Source organism: Coptis chinensis, chromosome 4 (assembly GCF_015680905.1).
Source record: "Coptis chinensis isolate HL-2020 chromosome 4, ASM1568090v1, whole genome shotgun sequence".
Taxonomy (NCBI): Eukaryota; Viridiplantae; Streptophyta; class Magnoliopsida; order Ranunculales; family Ranunculaceae; genus Coptis; species Coptis chinensis.
Window position 1 is genome coordinate 98,716,129 of NC_141459.1, and position 16,256 is coordinate 98,732,384.

Here is a 16,256-nt window from a genome sequence, read left to right on the forward strand (position 1 = left end):
ATTCGTTCCCAATAAACTTGACCCGATTGATCATTCCCTACTATAGGATCTTCTCCAATCTCAATCCATGCTCTAGTAAGAGCAATATTTTCTTCATTTGTCCAACTTGGACCCCTTCCTTGTTTTGGTTGTGACATTGAGAGTGTTATGTGTGAAAGGTTGAGAGTGTTGTGTGTGAAATGGTTGAGAGTGTTGTGTGTGAAAATGAAGAAGGAGATGAGTGTAGATATAGAAGGTAGAAATCCGGCCGTTTTTTGCCCGTTTTTTGCCCGTTGAAGCCGCGACATTATTAGAATGGCGCCCGATGAGTAGTGGCGTACGGCGATTAGTAATAAGCCTCCTTAAAATTGTGGTCAAAGTCAAAAAGTTGAAATATACATTAGTAATGGCGCGACATTATTATTATTGTAGGCATCCGCATCAAATTGCCAAATTTGTCAACAAGCGGTGATCTCGACCACCTAGAGTTGGAATTCCGGGAAATTCCGACGCATTTCTTCAAATTTGAAGAATGCGACCACGGATACGTCCACCTAGAGATGCTCTAAGTATATATATAAGATAAGTCAAACAAGGAGGGGCATAAGAAGGTCAACTTAACCATCTAAGAACCAAGGCCAAAATATCACCGATATATTTGATACATTAGTGATATATCTTGTTTTTTTGGTACACCCATATGGATATATTTGATATATCTCAACCGAATATTAAATCCTTTTTTTTTTTCCGATATATATCATAATTTTGATATAATGATATATATCGACCGATATATACGATATATCCGATATAAATTATTGACTTTGACCGATATATCGATGATATTTCTGATATAATCGAGGACATTTCCGATATATCTACATACAAAACAAAATTTTGACTGATCAACAAAAAAAATAGATATCTCTAATATTTCTAATATATCTGATATATATCGATTTTTTAATACATCAAATATTCACCAAATTCGATATTTTGAGCCTCGCTTAGAACGAATAACATTACATATTGATGATTGATCCCATTGCCTCATCTAGGCTGTCTAGGTCGTCTCCTTTGGAGCTGGAGGCGATTAATTCCTTTTCGGCAGCAGTAATTAGTAGCATCAAGTTTAAGTTTAACAAGAGTACAAATGTGTCACATGTCAAAGGAACCTTCATGGCTAGATATCAAATTTTTAAATGGAAAAAAACTAAACACTCCTCACTACCCCCAAATTCCCTGACCAGGTATATGTATAGAAGATTAGTAACGAAGAGAATTAAATAAGACTTTTGGAGGATATGGCGAAGTTAAAATGCAAGGATAAAAGTCCATTAATTTGAGGTAAGAGTACTAAACGGCGCGTATAAAATGTAGGAGAGTTTTACATGTCCATCCATTTTAGTTCATTTTGGATTTTTAGGAGTTTCATCGTCTACCATTCCCATGCAAAACTTAATTTCAAGAACAAAAAAGTCATTGATAGTTTTTTCTTTACCTTTCATGCAAGTATTTCTCCCCTTCCATTCACACCGTAGATTGGTATCTATTCATGACCATATCCGCACAAGTGAAATCAGAAAAATAAAAAAATTGTCTAAAAATAAAAGTAAAAAACTCAGCACGCTGCTATTTTGTTTTGCTTTTGTTTTTTTTTTTTTTTTTTTTTTTGAAACTTTGTTGAGCTATGAACAATGAGTGTTCATAGTCCATACTGTACTATGAATAATCAATGTTCATAGTCATGAGCTATGAACATTATTTGTTCATATCACAATTGGACTATGAACAATGATTATTCATAGTTCGGTAGCTATGAACATTCATTATTCATAGTTATGAACATTATTTGTTCATACTATGAATAATGAGTGTTCATAGTTATACTGTACTATGAACAATCAATGTTCATAGTCATATGAATATTCTTTGTTCATACCACAATTGGACTATAAACAAACAATGATTGTTCATAGTCATGAGCTATGAACATTCTTTGTTCATATCATAAATGTTCATAATCATGAACTATGAATATACCCAGATTATTTCGGCTAGAACATTTATTTTTTATCTTCAAGGGTATAGTTGACCTTTCAACTATCAGAACCGTTGTTAGTTGTTATTTCTGCGTCAAGAATAAACTTGAACTTTCATCCACCCGGTCTTATGAGTTATTAAAAAATATGCGTCCCGGCAATTTGTCCTTGAGAGTACCAGGCTACCCGCTAACAGCATGCGTGTGAACACTGCACTGACAGTGCGGATAGGTTAAGCCGTTAAGCAGCCAGACTAGACTACTAAATAAAAGCAGACTTCGAGGGCACAGCTTGAGATTTTTTCACGTAAAAAAATCGTATAGCTGACTAATTGAGAACCGTTGGATGAGATTGGAAATGAACTCTTGAGTCTCTTGACCATAGATTTACTGCTTGAATGGTTATCCACTTATCCATGCATGCACAGTTCTGGTCATTAAGATTCAAGACACCACCAGCTGGCTGGCTGCTTAAATTCGAAGAAATAAATGCTGTATGTCCAACTTGTTCTTATTCTATCGATTTCTTTAGCTAAATAAGTCAAACGAGAGCAGGCATAAGAAGGTCAACCATGTACGAACCAAATCACCAATATGAAATTATAAAAAAGAAAAAAGAAAAAGAAAACGTGTATTTAGAATTTTAGATGGAGTACTAATCGGGATTGTAATGGAGTAGTAACTGAGAGGTGAGAACATGTACTAATGTCTTCCTCATTCCATGCAATCTTTGACTTTCCGTATTATGGCGACTTTTCCTTTTCCCATGTGAGTGCCATACTGCCATAGGCATTAGGCAAACAACAAAACCAACAATTATCACTCATACACATATGAGACATTTGCAGACATGAAACCAGTAATTCAAAAACCTCATCATTTTCTTCTTCTTTCCATCTTTCTATTTGTTCTTCCTTTGAAGTCATCATCAACACTAAGAACAGAAGCAGAAGCTCTGATCAAATGGAGGACTTCCTTACCTGTTCCTGCCCCTTCTCTCCATCCTTGGTCCATTACCAATGTCACAAATCTCTGCAACTGGACTGGAGTCACTTGCAACAATGCTGGAAGTACTGTCACCATGCTAGACCTTTCAGATATGAATCTCAATGGTACACTCGACCAATTCAACTTCTCATCCCTTCCTAACATCACTTATTTCAATCTCAATGGCAACAATCTAAACGGAACCATACCACCCCTCATTTCCAATCTGTCTAAGCTTACATACTTAAACTTGGGCAGCAATTATTTTACTGAAAACATCCCTGTAGAGATCGCAAAGTTGTCCGAACTACGTATTCTTCGCCTAGATGACAATGAGTTTCGTGGTTCAATTCCATATCAACTAAGTAGTCTTCAACAGGTATGGTATCTAGACCTTGGATCAAACTACTTAGAATCTCCTGACTGGTCCCAATTTTCCAACATGCCTAAGTTGAGTTATCTTAGTCTGTATCTCAATGAGTTTAGTTCAGAATTCCCGCCCTTCATTCTCAATTCTCCAAATCTTACATATCTTGACTTGTGCCAAAATATGTTCACAGGTCCTATACCTGATTCAATAACTAATCTGGTGGAGATTGAATACCTCAATCTCACTGATAATGCATTTCAAGGATTATTGCCAGTGAATCTGTCAAAGCTTGTTTCTCTTAAAGATCTACTTTTGGGACGGAATGCGTTCACCGGTATGATACCACCTCAATTTGGTTTACTTTCAAATCTTCATGATCTTGAACTTTACAACAATTCGCTTGGCGGGCAAATTCCTTCTTCTCTAGGCCAGCTTAGGATGCTAGAAAAACTCGATCTACAAATCAATGGATTCAATTCTACTATCCCATTGGAGCTCGGCCTCTGTGCTAATCTTACCTATCTGGACTTGTCACTGAATTCACTAACTGGGGATCTACCCACTTCACTATCCAATCTCACAAAACTAGTGACACTGGCCATGTCTAGTAACTTACTATATGGTGAAATTTCATCTTACTTCATAGCCAATTGGACGGAATTAGTCTCTTTGCAACTCCAGAACAATTCCTTCACTGGAGTGATCCCACCAGAGATTGGAAGATTGACAAATCTTGATATCCTCTTCCTTTTTGGCAACAATTTTACAGGTTCTATCCCGTCAGAGATTGGAAACTTTAATCTCTTAACTCAGCTAGATTTTTCGATGAACAAGCTCACTGGTTCTATACCCCCTACAGTTGGAAATCTTACACAGCTTCGAATCTTACAGCTATTCGACAACAATCTCAGTGGTAGCATTCCTCCAGAAATTGGCAACCTGACATCATTAGAGATTCTTGATCTCAACACCAACAAGTTGCAAGGAGAACTTCCGGACACCATTTCTCGCCTTGTGAACCTGCAGTATCTGTCACTGTATACTAACCTACTTTCAGGTCACCTTCCAAAGGATCTAGGCCAGGACATGTTCTTGAGTTTTGCCAGTTTTGCAAACAATAGTTTCTCAGGTGAATTGCCACCGATGTTGTGCAATGGTCTCTCCCTTGTAAATTTTACAGCAAATGGAAATAACTTTACAGGGCCGTTGCCAGAGTGCTTAAGGAATTGCTCAAGACTAGGAAGAGTTCGTCTCCAAGGAAACAAGTTCAGCGGAGACATATCAAAGGCATTTGGAGTTCATCCTAATCTTGTGTATCTAGATCTCAGTGAAAATGAACTGTCAGGTGAGCTCACGCCGGAGTGGGGAGAATGTGAAGAACTCACTTATCTACACTTAGATGGGAACAGAATTTCTGGTGACATTCCCGCTGAGATTGGCAAAATTACTCAACTGCGTGATCTCAGCTTATCATCGAATGAGTTGAAGGGAAAGATTCCAACTGAATTGGGACAGTTAAGATTTTTGTTCAATCTCAATTTGAGTGGCAATCACTTAACAGGGGAGATACCTGGTGTTATTGGCAGTCTGTCTGGTCTTCGAAATCTTGACTTGTCAAAAAATGAACTAAGCGGCAGCATTACTGAAGAGCTTGGGGATTGTGTCGGCCTATTGCAGCTAAGTTTGAGCAGCAACAATTTATCCGGTAGCATACCATCCAAGTTTGGAAACTTGGTTGCATTGCAGTCACTTTTAGATCTTAGCAACAACTCATTATCAGGACCGATCCCCCAATTTCTGGATAAGCTCACCACACTTGAGAAGCTGAATGTCTCCAACAACAAGCTCTCTGGTAGAATTCCATCCACATTTTCCAGCATGTTTAGCCTACAATCTGTGGATTTCTCATATAACAACTTGACTGGTCCAGTCCCCACATTTCGACAAGCTGAATCTGCAATCTTTGTGGGAAACTCTGGCTTATGTGGTGATGCACAAGGACTATCTTCCTGTAGTTCTAGTCCCAGAGGAGGTAATAGTCGTCGCAAGATACTTATTGCCGTTATTGTTCCCATTGTTGGCATTATAATCTTTGCAATCATTGTTATTGGAATTCTAATGTTGTCAAGGAGAACTAGACTGTTGGATGAAGAAAAGGTATGTATTGAAGATGAAGAGAACTCTGAGTCGTTGATATGGGAAAGGGAAGGAAAGTTCACATTTGGTGATATTGTGAAAGCCACTGATAACTTTAATGAGAAGTACTGTATTGGCAGAGGAGGCTTCGGAAGTGTTTATAAAGCAGTTCTGCGAACAGGTCATACTGTTGCTGTAAAACGACTGGATATGTCAGATTCAGGTGACATACCTGATATAAATCATCGAAGTTTTCAGAATGAGATTCGTACATTAACCGAGGTAAGGCACCGGAATATAGTTAAGCTGTATGGTTTCTGCTCAAAGAAAGGGTGCATGTATTTGGTGTACGAGTACATAGTAAGAGGTAGTTTGGGAATGGTTTTGTATGAAGAAGAGACTGGGAGAGAACTTGACTGGGTCACTCGAGTTAAGGTTCTCCGAGGTGTGGCACATGCTATCGCTTACTTGCACCATGACTGTTCACCCACTATAGTGCACCGCGACATATCAGTTAATAACATCTTGCTAGACGTAGAGTCTGAACCTCGGCTCTCTGACTTTGGAACAGCAAGATTGTTGAGTTCAGATTCATCAAACTGGACTAGTATTGCAGGTGCTTATGGCTACATGGCCCCAGGTGAGATAAATCCCCAATTCTTCATTTCTCCCCTCCCTCAATGCTCATTTTCAAGAATTGATTGCATGCCTAAGGTTTTATTTTAATTAGCTTCATCCAAACGTTATACAGAAATTCCCGTTTCACACAAACTATTCAACTATATTCTATTTTTCATTTTTTCTATTAACCACACTTGTAACATCCTAAATCATATCATTCTACTGCTACAAACCTGAGATTACATCTATGAATCTCACATAGCGAATCTTCTACTCACTAATTTCTTGTTTCTTCGGGTGATATGCAGAGCTTGCTTACACAATGAAGGTGACAGAAAAATGTGATGTGTATAGCTTTGGAGTAGTAGCTCTAGAGGTCATGATGGGAAAACACCCAGGTGAGCTCATCTCAACTCTAACCTCATCGTCATCTGATGATGGAAGTCTTCTGTTGAAGGAAGTACTGGACGAAAGGCTTCTGCCTCCCACAGGTCAATTGGCAGAGGAAATTGTTTTTGTAGTTACAATGGCTCTAGCATGTACACGCACCAATCCTGAATCACGGCCTACTATGCGTTTCGTCTCTCAAGAGTTGTCAGCTCGGACTCAGGCGTATCTCTCTGAGCCATTAGGCACTATTACCATGAGCAAACTCAGTCAACTAAAACAGTAGTTGGATCTCACAACTCTGTAAATGACTCCAATATCTGAAGAGCGCATGAACCATAAAAACACATGGAAGGGGTGACCTGCTTTGTTTTAGTTCCAACTAGAAAACTCTGTATGTTTCCAATTTTAGGTTGCTTAGAATGTTTTCCTTTGTGAAATATTTTCGATATGTAATACTTTGACTAGAAAGGTGTACAAGCGTAGCCTAATGCTCTTAGGACTCCTTAACACTAACCTTGAAGGACTATTTGTCAGTATAGTTTTCTTCTTTAGTTAATTTTTCTCTTTCTTTATCTCTTTTTGAGCATTGAATAGTTTTCTTAATGTTTTGATTGGATCGTTGTTTATTTGGCACTAGATACGGTAATACCAATAAACCACGGATTTTGAACCCTTTGATTAGTTTGTTGTGATCATTATAACTGAAGTTGACCTCGACTCTCTAAATAACTAACACAGCAAGTATTAGGTTTTAGATTGCTATAAAGACTCCAAACACAAAACTCAGGGGAGTTGGTGTGTGTGTGGGGGGTGGGGGATCTGGTGCGCTCAACACAATAGTAAGGAAGGGCCTTATCATGCTTAAATGTAGTCAACTATTTAACTGTACTCATTATGTCATATATCTACATGTTGAAAACTTCCTCCCCACTAAATAGTGACAGCAATAAAAATAAAGAAGGATCACTTTTCATCAATACTGAATACAACAGAACACATATTAATGTCATTTCTTCTTTACCAACAATACTACTACATACCCAATGACTCATTTCAAACAGGAACAAAATTTATCTTATACATGCGATCCCATGCTTGTAACATTCTATCTACAAAACACACACGTTCAATTCCAAGCATGTGGAGAAACAAATAAGTAAGATGAAGAAGCGCAATTGAGCGAAAATAAAAGTAAAGAACAAAATGATTAGCATTCCACTCCACATTGTTTAAGGATCGGTCCTGTCTGCTTAGGCAAGAATGGATCAATACGGACCCAAAGCAAGGAGAAAATTGAGGAAAGCAGAATAGACCAGAGGACTACAATAGTGGGAGTCCTGTTCTGCCTCCCCATCAGTCCTTTGAGGAAAGGATACAGGTGAACAATCACCCAGAAAGCGAAGAACAACTTACCGAATAAGGGACCCCATGAGCCATACCCATTGTTAATGGCATCAGATACTCCAGCAACAACTCCAACCATGTTCAAAATTATTAATGTCGTAGGTGGGATAAGAAGAGTAGTCCACTTGAAGAGGTAGAGATCACCAAATTCTTCGTCTTCTGCGGTCTTAGAAGTTACAGTGAAGTTGGTATCAACTCCTGCAAGAACCTTAAGAAGGCCTTGAAAGACAGCAAAAAGATGTGCTGAAACACCTCCAATCACCCAAAACTGCTCATTACGCCACCAATCCTGGATACTAACACCACTCCACCTGAGCTCAAGCACTCCAGTCACAATAATTGAAAGGAAGAGAGCCAAGAACCATACACTAGCAAGGTTGGTCAGCTGCATATGATAATAAATTTTTAATTAGGAAAATCAAGATATATTTTTCATCCAAAGTATAACTAAATATTAATCTTTTGGAAACATTGAAAACATCGTAATAGCAAAATGCTTACCGTAGGAATGATAAACTTTCCAGTAAGAAGACATACGGCAGGAATAGTACAATAGAAGAGCAAAGGAATTGAAGTGAACGGGTAGACAATGGTGTTAGTATATGCGAGCCTTTCTAGCCATTTTAGTTTCCCTCCATATCCATACCATAGTGGGCAGTGACGACTAAGAAATATCTCAACAGAACCAAGAGCCCACCTCAAGACTTGGTGCAACCGATCTGAAAGATTTATTGGAGCTGAACCCTTGAAGGCAGGTCTTTTAGGCATACAATATACTGACTTCCACCCTCTGCAATGCATCTTGAAGCCAGTCAATATATCTTCTGTGATTGAACCATATATCCAACCAATCTGCGGAAAAGAACAGTCCCTTAAGAATTTTTAACTGGCATAAATTATAATGATTACTCAGGATTCTCTAATACGCAATTCAACAACGCATAATGGTAAGTATAATTTTTCGTTTCTTAGAAGCCATCTCATTGACATTTATAAGCACTTGTTTTGAAAAATGATTTCCGGAAATTTCAAAAGCTCAAATTCAAATACTACAAAGAGCTGAAGCCAACTTTTGGCATGTTCTACCAACAACATATTGAAGTTCAAACTCCAGTGAAACTTTAATGTTGTGAAAGGTCCCGTGTGAAGACTACATTTTACCATAAAATCCTAGCATAATGAACAAGTTCCTCTGTACTCTGACAATACATCTACATTTTTTGACAATCCACATGAAAATTTTATATGAAGCACTTCTTTTCAGGCATTGAGCAAAAATCAATGCCAAACATCCTAAGAAGTGAGATTACCATATATAGGTCTGCAACTTTCAGTAAAGGGAAAGTATTCAAGGACATAGATTAAATATAAGAAACATATCGCATGAGTAGAAACTATCTAATCAGTGTACGGCATTATAGTAATCCACTTGACAAGTTCAACCTGCGTTGGCTGACATACATTATGCAGCTCAGTCTCATTGCAACTAAAGTTTTCATGCCAATATGCCATGCAAATGTAGAATATATTGAATATAAGAAGTTGAAGTGAAAAATCACCTCTTTGCCCCATTCAGTCTTCTCTTCATAGCCACAACTGATAACATGAATTGCCTCCTTTATAAGAGCTGTTGAATTAGTCCCGTGAGGATGTCCACCTTCTTCCATGAGTGTTGATGTAATAAACACTGGAGACTGACCAAAACGCTTCTCAAAGTTCTTTTGTGACATAAGGGAAGACTTCTCCAACTCCTCATATCCTTCTAATCCTTCTTCAATCTCTTCAAGATCAAAGACCGGGGAGGAACCTTTCTTTGCATTGTTCTTCTTCTTCTTGCTATAGAATTTTCCTAACAGACCATTACCTCCCTTCTTTGACTTTGACTTAGATTTTTTTGAGCCACCAAAACAACAGCAGCACCATGATGGCAAGCAATCACAGGTCATCTTAGGCCTCTTTTCAGATACCGGTGGATCATATCCATACAATGCTTGTCGGTTGAAGACGCATCCAGTACCAACATACACTGGTCCTTGGATACCATCTAAGCCTCTCATATTGATCTACACCATAAGAAAGAAGAAATCCATAATGTATGTATATAGAGCTAACTATTGTTTTGTCCCTTGGTTGGACACGTAATTGGTACAACATGATTTTCTTTTCATTGAATCCAAAAGGAATTTGTAAATCAATCCTCTATGAAATCACAAGCTGGAATATCAAAATAGACAAAGGGCTATACTTACATCGAAGAATACAACGTTACGATTAGCATATCTATCATGTCGATCAATGCCATCAAACCTCTGAGGGAATTGAACATAACACAACTTCTTCCCTAGCTGAGGATCCATCAAAAAACACATAGCTTCCCTCATTGCCTTGCTATTGTTGATGTAGTGATCGCAATCAAGATTCAACAGAAATGGTGCATTTGTGAGCACTGCTGATACTCGAACCTAATAAAAGAAACATAATTATCAAACCACATGATACTGAACTTGGCTATAATGTACAAGATTACTAGCACTTGTAGCTTCACAGTAAGCTCCAATAAGTTGAAACAATAAACTAACATAGAAGTAATAAACATATAAATATCATGGTAAAGCTTAATTAAGATATGGCATTTGCTAGCAGAAATATTTAGCTGCTAAAGATATTTAGCCATTTCATGGCCTTGAGTGTTAACTAAACCAAGATATTTTGATTAAATCGTACTTACCATGGCGTTCATGGCACCGGCTTTTTTATGATGTTGATACCCAGGTCGCTTCTCACGTGATATGTATACTAGTCGAGGAAGCTCCTTACCTTCAACATCAAGTGCACCTGCACTTCCCAGGTAAACCTGCAAAACAATAGGTAATAATATTATTGTTTCATTATTACAAAACACATTCAATTTACATATTTGTGTAATGGCCAATTGTTGAATTATGAGATAGTTCCATTTGTACCACCTCACTGAATGACACCTTTTTTCTTTAAAAACAGTTGTTTATAAACAAGTGTAGTCTAATAACTCTGAGGTATGCATAAAAGTTTACTGGGCGGACATACCTGGATCATGCCAGGATGATCACGAGTATTGTTCCCAGGCCACGGGGTACCATCTTGCATGACCCATCCTTCTTCCGGTTTTTTCTGAGCTTTTGCCACCAATGCATTGATCCTCACTTTGAATTCTTCGTATTCTCTCTGCGTATTTACACAACTGAATGAAAATGCACCAGGAAACTCTTCATATTACGTATGACTCAAACTGCACTGAACTCTAAATGGGCCTGGATTGGACCAAGAAATTTGAAAGGTTTCAGTAGGCTCAGAAAACTTTACAGTATGTAAGTGGAATTTGCCAAATGTATACTTTCTCGTGATACAGGCGTGTCCACTAAAAAGAGAACAGTTATCAAATTCCTTTCTTAGAACAAACTTTCTGATTTGTCCCCATTAAAAATAAAAAAAAAAAAAAAAATTAAAAAAATCTCATTGTAAAATATATAAGAGTTCTTCTTATCATTAGCTAAAGATTTTTTTTTTTTTTTTTTTTTTAGTTTGAAAGAAGTGTGACTAGTTCAGCACTTCAAGTTTTTTATTCATTTTTTTTCCCAAGACCAAAAACTAGATTTTGTAACTGGTTAAGTTTTTTTCTTTTATTTTTTTTAAGATTGGGGATAAATCAGGAAGCATATATTAAGGTGGAAATTTGATAACTGTTGACCACTTTTCAGTGGACACTTGGTTGGTTCATGTTTCCTTTGGAGTTTTTGAGCAAATCCCGCTGGGAGCAAAAAATCACTCCATTTTGTACTGGATATTGGTACTGTGCGACCCCCAAAACAATATACTAGAGAGTTTGATCCATGAATATAGTCAGTATCACAAAAAGATTAGATTTAGTGATACCTTAATAGCTCTTCTCTCTTTCACAAAGGTTGGTTGCACCTTATCCTTCAAATAATCAATCTTTTGAGAAAAATAGTAGTCAGGTGCTCTAGGCTCAATACTATACTTCTTACAAAATGGTACCCATCTCCTTGCAAATTCAGCTGTTTCAGATAATGTATCAAACAACAACATTGACGCACCATCGTCCGATACATAGCAACTCACTTTCTCGACTGGGTAGTCAACGGACAGGATCGAAAGTACAGTATTTGCCGTTATAATAGGTGGTTCTTTTAATGGATCAACTGAACTCACAAATACATCAACTGGTGATAATTTGTTAGGTTCACCTTCACGTTCAAATCTTAAGGAAAGACGGTCTAGATATGTTTCACGGTTTATAGGGAACCATTTTGGAAATTGGTCTAGTATCCATGACAGAGCAAACCATGTTTCGCAAATGACTGAAATTAGCCATAGGGGATAAGCGTCTTTAGCTGGAGTTAGAATCCGAAAGCGTAAGAAAAAACACAGGACCACTAGTCGAAGGACAATGACTATTCGGTATGGATTGATTTTGCTCGATGGTATAGGGATTTTTCGCCATAAGGGTTGTCGTGCCTCGGCCATCCTGCCAAATAATCAAGATCAATATGCAAGAACATTATTATAAAACTTAAAATCATACTTGAAAGTTGTAAAAATAACTGATTTATGTAAGCACGTTGATAGACGTCTAGTTCATGAAATGATTCTGAAAGTTCAAAAACATGTATAGGCCAAGGAAGAAAATTATCATACAGGAAATCATCTTCATCTCCTAGATCATTTTCTCCACCATCTTCTTTGCTCATTAAACCTTTCTTTTCTTGCTTAGCCTTCCATTTGTCTACCCTTTCTTTCCATTCCACATTATTGTATACATCCTTCTCACCTTCAAAATCCTTACCAACAACTACCAACAAAAAAATGTAAAATTTCAAAATTCACGAGTTAATAAGATAAGAAATTCAATAAAAATAATCTAGGATAAATTGGAGTTGGATGAAGAGTTCACTTACTACTTCCAGCAATGGAAGAAAAAGCTGGGCCATTTGGATGCCATTGTTGTGGATGGTAGTCTCCATTTTCCTGTAACATTATCCACTTGAGCGTAAGACAAGTGCTTAAGTTATGGCACGGATCAAATCATTAGTTTACTTGATTATTGTTACTCTCCCTGTATATCCGGCCTGCTTGTGTATATACGTACATTTTTATTGTAATGACACTCAACATTTGTTCGCATGAACTCTTCAAATGAAAAGGTGATGTTATTGTGGGTCGTTTAGGTTTAAACCTTAAGTCTAAGCAGAGACATAATGATAATAGATTTTGGTTACCGAGCGATTAATATCAATGTTGTTATTCGTGACATCGCCTTTGTGGCTCTTAATCTGAAATTCATCGTCAAAATCATCTCCATTCCCATTGTCTTCCTCATCTCCTGGAACTCGCGGACAGCCTGCCAATACATAACTCCTTGTTTAAAAACTGTATCAGAGTTCTAAAACTCGACTCACAAAGTTCGACTACAAATGAATTTTTTTGAAGGAACACACTTTTAATTTATCATATTTCAGAATATAAATTTTGAACTTGACTAATAGCACAAAATTATGTATGAGACCTTTGTGACGCTTGTAGCGAGTGTTGCACTGAGGGCAGCACTGATTCCCTTCACTTCTCTCATAGTCATAACAAAGCCGACAAACAGGAAATCCACATTCATAACAGGCCACAAATAACTCCCCGTTGTCCTTGAGTCCAATCTCATCACCACATACTCGACAGTTTTTGACACTGATTGGCGTATTGGAGGAGGCTGACCAATAAATCATGTCACAGTGAGTTAGCACCTTCTTAGCACTCTATAAAACACAGGCATAATTAATATGATTACCAAACAATATGTAGTAAACTTAGCATTTCTAGTAAACTTTATATCATGCTTCATTATGATAAATGTACCTCATCTGCATTTTGCATTACATGTAACTCGTTTCGCCTATGAGAACCCGCGACTAAGCCAGTCATGGTGTTTGATGCCATGGCTGGCGATGGCAAAAAAAAAGATGAAGGTGCTGAATAGAGTGTTCTCAGAGGTATGGAGAATTGGAAGGAGCTAGGTTTTAAGGATAGTAAGGTAAGAGGTATTGAGTCTTTCACCTACTGTGAGTTGAGAAGTCTAAGTTTGATTCTAAGAGAAGTTAAAGAGGGGATGCTTTGATGGAAGGTTTGCTCTACCAACAAGGCCTAGAGGCATAGCTTAAACTCTAAGGCGTTGAAGCTTGTCTTATATTACTAAACCAAACCCGGCATAATATACCTGCATTGCAGGTACTGTAGTACCACCAAGAGGCCCATTAGACACACACACCAAATTAAAGAGCAAATACTATAGCTCCCTCTTGCATGTTGATCGCTGATAAATTAAATCCAATTGCTCTCATATTCATCATACTATTGAGTTTAAAGATCTCGAAGAAATTTCACAACAATATTGTTCAAAAAAAAAATCGTATATATTATATTCATCAGTCATAAAATCCGGCCTCTTATATACTTGGTAATCCTTTGGTAATTTACAACCGTAACATGAAGGCAGAAAATAAGATAATGAAACGCAAATATCCTAGCCCCAGATTCACAGATGGAGCTGCACAACTCGTAATTGTCACTATGCCTATACTGGGCTCTTGAAACTCGTATAATGTAAGTCAATTTTAGCGCCTGTCATCATTCCTCCAACACACACTGATTACTCCTTGCACTCTAACACGCATGTTAGTATCATTCTTCCCCTGTTGCCCATCGAGGTACGCAGAATGTAGGTGCTTATGTGCAGTTCACACACACAACATTTGTCCTGCCTCTAAATAATTTGTACCACATGTGCCCTTATGCAAATTCGGATAGTATTTTCCTTCTTTCAAAATAGTGTCTCCCCCTCTCTAGATAAGACAATTAGGATTTCCCCGGAAATTAGGGTACCCACACCATACACACAAAAAACATACCGTCAACTCAATTTGATTTTTTTTTTTATTTCCCCCACTAGATGGCCTAATTTCCATCTAGTGGGGCAAATCCTAGTTAACTCATCTAGTAGGAGGGAAATACTAGCTAACCCTTTGAAATATCTTGATGGGTATACTTTTGAATTTTGATATATAGCAACTGTATGGAAAGACTTTGGCTTGAAGTTTATGGCATTCTGGAATCATGGCTTTGTTTGTTTGGTGATGCTATTGAGTATTGACAAGGGACTCCCAAGTTCAACTGGCCTTGGAATCAACCTATATATTTTCTCCAGATCGCTCACTTGTCGCAGTAATTAAGGTACTCATCTCAAAATATTGAGATAAAGAAGAGGGAACATTATAAACCGTAGAATCATCTCAAAATATTGAGATAAAGAAGAGGGAACTGTTATGGACTGATTTGGGATTAATAGACCTAAGGGTTCGGAGGAGTCCATGGGCTGGAGGGTCATCGCGGACTGAGAGTAGGCAGCGAGTATGGAGCAGAATAGTCCTGGGCTGATGGGCCATTGCGGACTAGGAGTAGACAGCGAGCATGGAGCAGAAATAGATAGGGTAACCCAAAAGGCGGTGAACAGGTGTGCGAAGTCAGAGAGGACACGTGGGTTCATTAGAACGGATGGATGGAAGGAAGATCAAGGGGAGGGCGCATACTATGGAGGAACCAAGTATAATAAGGGAGGAAACCCTAACGAAAAGGAGGAGAGAGAAAAAAAAGATAAAACACTAGAGAAAGAATCAGGTCACAACAATTGGCGCCGTCCGAGGGGACTAAACTGACAACCACACTAGTTAAAAACCACGGTTCTAGGAGAAGAGATAGCACCATCGAAAAGAAAAGCAAAAGTGGAGACAGAAACGGAGGTCGGGGAAGCAAATGGTATATGAGTGGTCAATCAACTAGAGGAGGTAGGAGGAGAAATAGATCTGACGGTGGTGGAGAGAATGAGAGAGATGGAGGTAGAGATGGGTAGGCTGAGGGAAGAGAATGGAAAGTTTAGAAGAGAGAGGGAAGCGGAAGAAGCAAGAAGAGAGGAAAATACCATAGAAGATGAATCTGATGAAGAAAGATCAGATGAGGAACCTGTGCAGCCGTTAGATGGAATAGGGAAGGGAGTAGAGCTAGATCCACAAATAGAAGGCGGTGGAATAGCATATGGTGTCACATTACAGCAAGTTCAACACATGTTTGAAAGGGAAAGGGAAGCCATCCGACCAGTGCAACAGGAGAGTAGAGGAACGGCGAACCAGGTAATAGCGGTGCTCACTCACAACCCGTTGGCGGCGGTGGTGAGGTCAATGGAGGTACCAAGGCGGTTCACACAGCCCAGATTCGATAGATTTGATG

The 16,256-nt window shown here is 38.3% G+C and overlaps 2 protein-coding genes across 3 annotated transcripts; one reads left to right on the plus strand and one right to left on the minus strand.

Annotated features, from left to right (window-relative positions):
• The first annotated feature begins 2,605 nt into the window (after positions 1 to 2,605).
• Positions 2,606 to 7,099, plus strand: LOC147506127 (uncharacterized). 2 transcript variants are annotated; one of them, XM_086558410.1, is made up of 3 exons: positions 2,635 to 3,714; positions 4,150 to 6,156; positions 6,446 to 7,099. In XM_086558410.1, the coding sequence occupies exons 1-3, from the start codon at positions 2,874 to 2,876 to the stop codon at positions 6,808 to 6,810; spliced, it is 3,213 nt and encodes a 1,070-aa protein (XP_086414536.1). In that variant the 5' UTR covers positions 2,635 to 2,873; the 3' UTR covers positions 6,811 to 7,099. The 2 variants fall into 2 exon arrangements, with proteins under 2 accessions (XP_086414535.1, XP_086414536.1); XM_086558409.1 differs by having other exon boundaries at positions 2,606 to 6,156.
• A 424-nt stretch (positions 7,100 to 7,523) lies between these two features.
• On the minus strand, positions 7,524 to 13,655 carry CESA4 (cellulose synthase A4). The gene is made up of 11 exons (XM_086558411.1): positions 13,495 to 13,655; positions 13,208 to 13,329; positions 12,887 to 12,956; positions 12,627 to 12,780; positions 11,844 to 12,456; positions 10,998 to 11,135; positions 10,660 to 10,785; positions 10,181 to 10,393; positions 9,491 to 9,994; positions 8,433 to 8,783; positions 7,524 to 8,316 (listed from the first exon to the last, which is right to left on the minus strand). The coding sequence occupies exons 4-11, from the start codon at positions 12,677 to 12,679 to the stop codon at positions 7,735 to 7,737; spliced, it is 2,580 nt and encodes an 859-aa protein (XP_086414537.1). The 5' UTR covers positions 12,680 to 12,780; positions 12,887 to 12,956; positions 13,208 to 13,329; positions 13,495 to 13,655; the 3' UTR covers positions 7,524 to 7,734.
• Positions 13,656 to 16,256: the final 2,601 nt, after the last annotated feature.